The sequence below is a fragment of the Echinococcus granulosus genome, assembly GCF_000524195.1.
Source record: "Echinococcus granulosus chromosome Unknown EG_S00302, whole genome shotgun sequence".
In the NCBI taxonomy this organism is placed as follows: domain Eukaryota; kingdom Metazoa; phylum Platyhelminthes; class Cestoda; order Cyclophyllidea; family Taeniidae; genus Echinococcus; species Echinococcus granulosus.
The window spans coordinates 2,900-6,069 of record NW_020170682.1 but is presented as its reverse complement, the minus strand read 5'-3'; the positions used below and the strand labels follow the sequence as shown (position 1 = coordinate 6,069).

Below are 3,170 nucleotides of genomic sequence, written 5' to 3'. Positions count from 1 at the left end.
TAAATCTCCATTGCTTCATTTGGCCTAGGAGTGCAAGAGCAAAGATATTGGAGGTTGAAATCACGTCTCCATTTCCTCATAAGAAAGCAAACCATGGCTTTATAAATCCTTTCTTTAATGGAGATAGGTGTGAAGGTGGCATTTGGCTGAGAGACGTCAAACCAACGCGTACACCATGTGTTAGGCTCAGGCAAATAACCAAGCCGAATAAAAGTTAAGATGTTTACGATCAATGTCTCAGTTAAAATGAAAACCACCCTCGTACATTTTCCAGTTAATAGATAAAATAATTTCTTCACATTTTTAATGCAGCTCACAAAGTTGTGAAGATGTTAGTCAAGTTGATAGCACGCATCAACGCAAGCCAAAGTTATGTCAGAGAGCAGCAAATATTACTTGAGGAGTGATAAAAGATGTCGGAAACAGTCTGGGAAATTAGTGATGGTGAAAGATACTTATAACCTCGTGGCTGGTATCACTCTTCAAATTGACATTGGTAGGAAATGCGCGAACCATGAAAGCAGGAGCAGAACAGAGTGAGGCAAAAATAAGAATAAAAAGGTTTAAGCTCTGCAATTGAGGAAAAAGAGGGTAGAAGAGATCAAGACTGAATTGTCGGCTGCAGTAACTGCAGCGTAAGCCGTAAAGTTCACTAACAAGGTGGTGCGAGCATTGACGACGCCAACGTGACTTCCGAGTCGACAACCTCCACTGCAGCCTCCATCTCGCCCTTCTTCCACACCTGTCTTTCCACACTCTTTCTTCTTCTGTCTCAATACATCTGAGGTGTACTTCCATACCCACGTGTCATGGCTTCCATTCCATTCTTAACACTCTTTCTCAATAAATGTCTAATAAAACGATTCTCTGTGTTGTCTTCTCTGTCCATCAATACGATGCCAAATGCCTCCCACTTGGCAGGTATTGTAGGACATGTCATTGACAATACAGCAGCAGCAGCAGCGGCAGCAGCAGCAACTTCAGTATAGAGAATTAATGCTTACATGCATGATTATAGTTTGGCTTAATTATATGTCGTCGTAAGAGGAAGGATCTTCGAATGGAACGTTAGCTTGGCATGCAAGCGATATTCTACTCTAAGGTCTGGCAGTGTTGTATCTTAAACACAAATATGAAAACGCTGCCTTCAATTCATTATCATGCTGGTCAGCTCTGTACATTTAAAATCTTGTTCGAGTCAGCTTCAGATATTTCCTGTATCTAACTCACAATGAAGAAAATGAGGAAAAATGGCGGTCTGCTGTCCATACAGGCAGTGATTTGCAATGGTGGAAGAATATTTTGGTGCTCGTTGCCCTTGGATGGGACACGGATAATGGACGTGTAATCAGTGAATGCATGTAGAATAAAAATGTGCTTTGGAATGCGGAGTTAGTTCGGGCTGATCAAGCGGTCAAGTTGCATGCTATTTGGTAATCACTGCGACCATGGGGAATAGGAGAGCTGTTTAGTAAAACAACAGAATTCCCCTGAAAAACAGTTAGTTGTATTCGGTTGGGAAGGTGGTCGTTAGGTGGATGAAGGAATGCGGGATGGTGTCTGAGCGCCTAAATGAGAAGAGGCTTATTGGCAATGTAGGGGGATAGCTTTGTTAAAGCATTGTTACTGCATTGTCGAGCCTCCGAGTAGATGTGACGGTTGCAGTGCAGCTGATCTCCCTCCATCGAACGCAGTGCTCAATACGCTAGAGATTACCTTTGTCAGTTAGCCATTAGTGAGTGAGAGGTGACTCGTTGCGATCACATCACTGAGGAGCTGTAGAAGCACCTGTTACAAGCGGATTAAGCCTGATGGAGGGGCATGGGTGTGGTGGTTTTGACAATGAATATGTGATATTCCAAGAATGGGTAAAAAGAGAAATGTTTGCTCTAATGTGAGGGAGCTTAATAGCGTAGGCATTCATACAAGCACATGTTATAACGCCTCCACACTTTATGCTTAATCTGGTCCTGTTTTGAGTTTTCTCATGTTCTCAACTGCAGATCTTCTTAGAATATGCGTTAGTAAGATTGAGTAAAATTCCAAATAATTTATTGAGGCTCCGATCAAGCCATCGTCTGGCAGTGTTTATCCAACCGATCAAAACCTATGCAAAGCATAGCAATATTTTGTGGCAAAATTAAAGAGATTTTGCACTTAGCAGAAGATTTTTTCTCTCAATAGATGCTTTGTCTATTTGCAAAGGCTTGGAATCAAACAGTAGAGCAATAGGGCGGTAATGTAGTAGTCCAACCTATGCTTTACCGATGCCTCCATTCCCCTTACCTGTGAATGTAAATGGCACAAACTTCACTTAATGACGCCATTGACAATGCTGCATAACTCCACTTGCGACGAAGTGTTGGTAATGCAGTGTTTAGCAATTTGACATAGAAGTCGATGCAGTAGATGTTAACATGAGTAGTAATGCATCCACAGAAATTGTGTTGGGTGAGACGGTGTCGAAAACAGAAGGGAAGTAACAACAAGGATAAGTGCAGGAGGGAGAATTTCAAAATGCCAAGTAGGCCAATGCGGAAGGAAGCAATAACAATGAATCTTAAAATTGTGGAAGTGGAGGTGGCGCCTCAAGCGATTGAGGTGGCAGTCGTGGTAGCGAGAATGGAAGGGGAGGTGGTCGGAGTGAAGTTAATGGGAATGGGGATAGTGGCCAAAGCAGTCCAGGTAATGACCATATTAGCGGAGATGGGAATAGCAGTGCTGGAATGGAGGAAAGAATAGCAGGACTACTGGAGAAAATGGCACGCACAATCCACTCCACTCGACTTCCACTTCTGGGACGCTGTCAAAAACGGGTTCAGTGCATGCCGCAGTAGTCTCAATTTTCAGCATAAAAGTCACCCACTTAATTCATCCAACTTATACCATTACTATGCAAGTCACTCGTATTTAACGATAAATTTCCCTGTTTCTCCCCTAAGCCGATTTTGCCAATGCTATGTCTAGTGAGGCGGTAACAGTGCCACAGTAGTTGCAAAGTGGGAAAAAGGAGTCAAACTGTCAAACGGTGCAGTAGCAACAAGGCGGGTGAAGTGTACGAACCTAACTTGGGGGTAGGTAAATAATAAAAATGCACAGAGATGACCAGCAAATATTAACAGTACACAAGTTTACTACATTCCATACGATGAAGAATTGAGGTAAGCGAC

At 42.7% G+C, this 3,170-nt stretch overlaps 1 protein-coding gene across 1 annotated transcript in view; it reads right to left on the bottom strand. All coding sequences in view use genetic code 11, as the record gives it.

The window, feature by feature from the left end:
- Positions 1 to 772: 772 nt before the first annotated feature.
- The window catches only part of EGR_10914 (hypothetical protein), a gene marked incomplete at both ends in the record, with an annotated part of 4,046 nt that continues 1,648 nt past the window's right edge, over positions 773 to 3,170 (bottom strand). The window contains one exon of the mRNA XM_024500163.1: positions 773 to 999. Coding sequence (XP_024345419.1) covers positions 773 to 999 — 227 coding nt within the window. The remainder of the gene's footprint in view (positions 1,000 to 3,170) is intronic.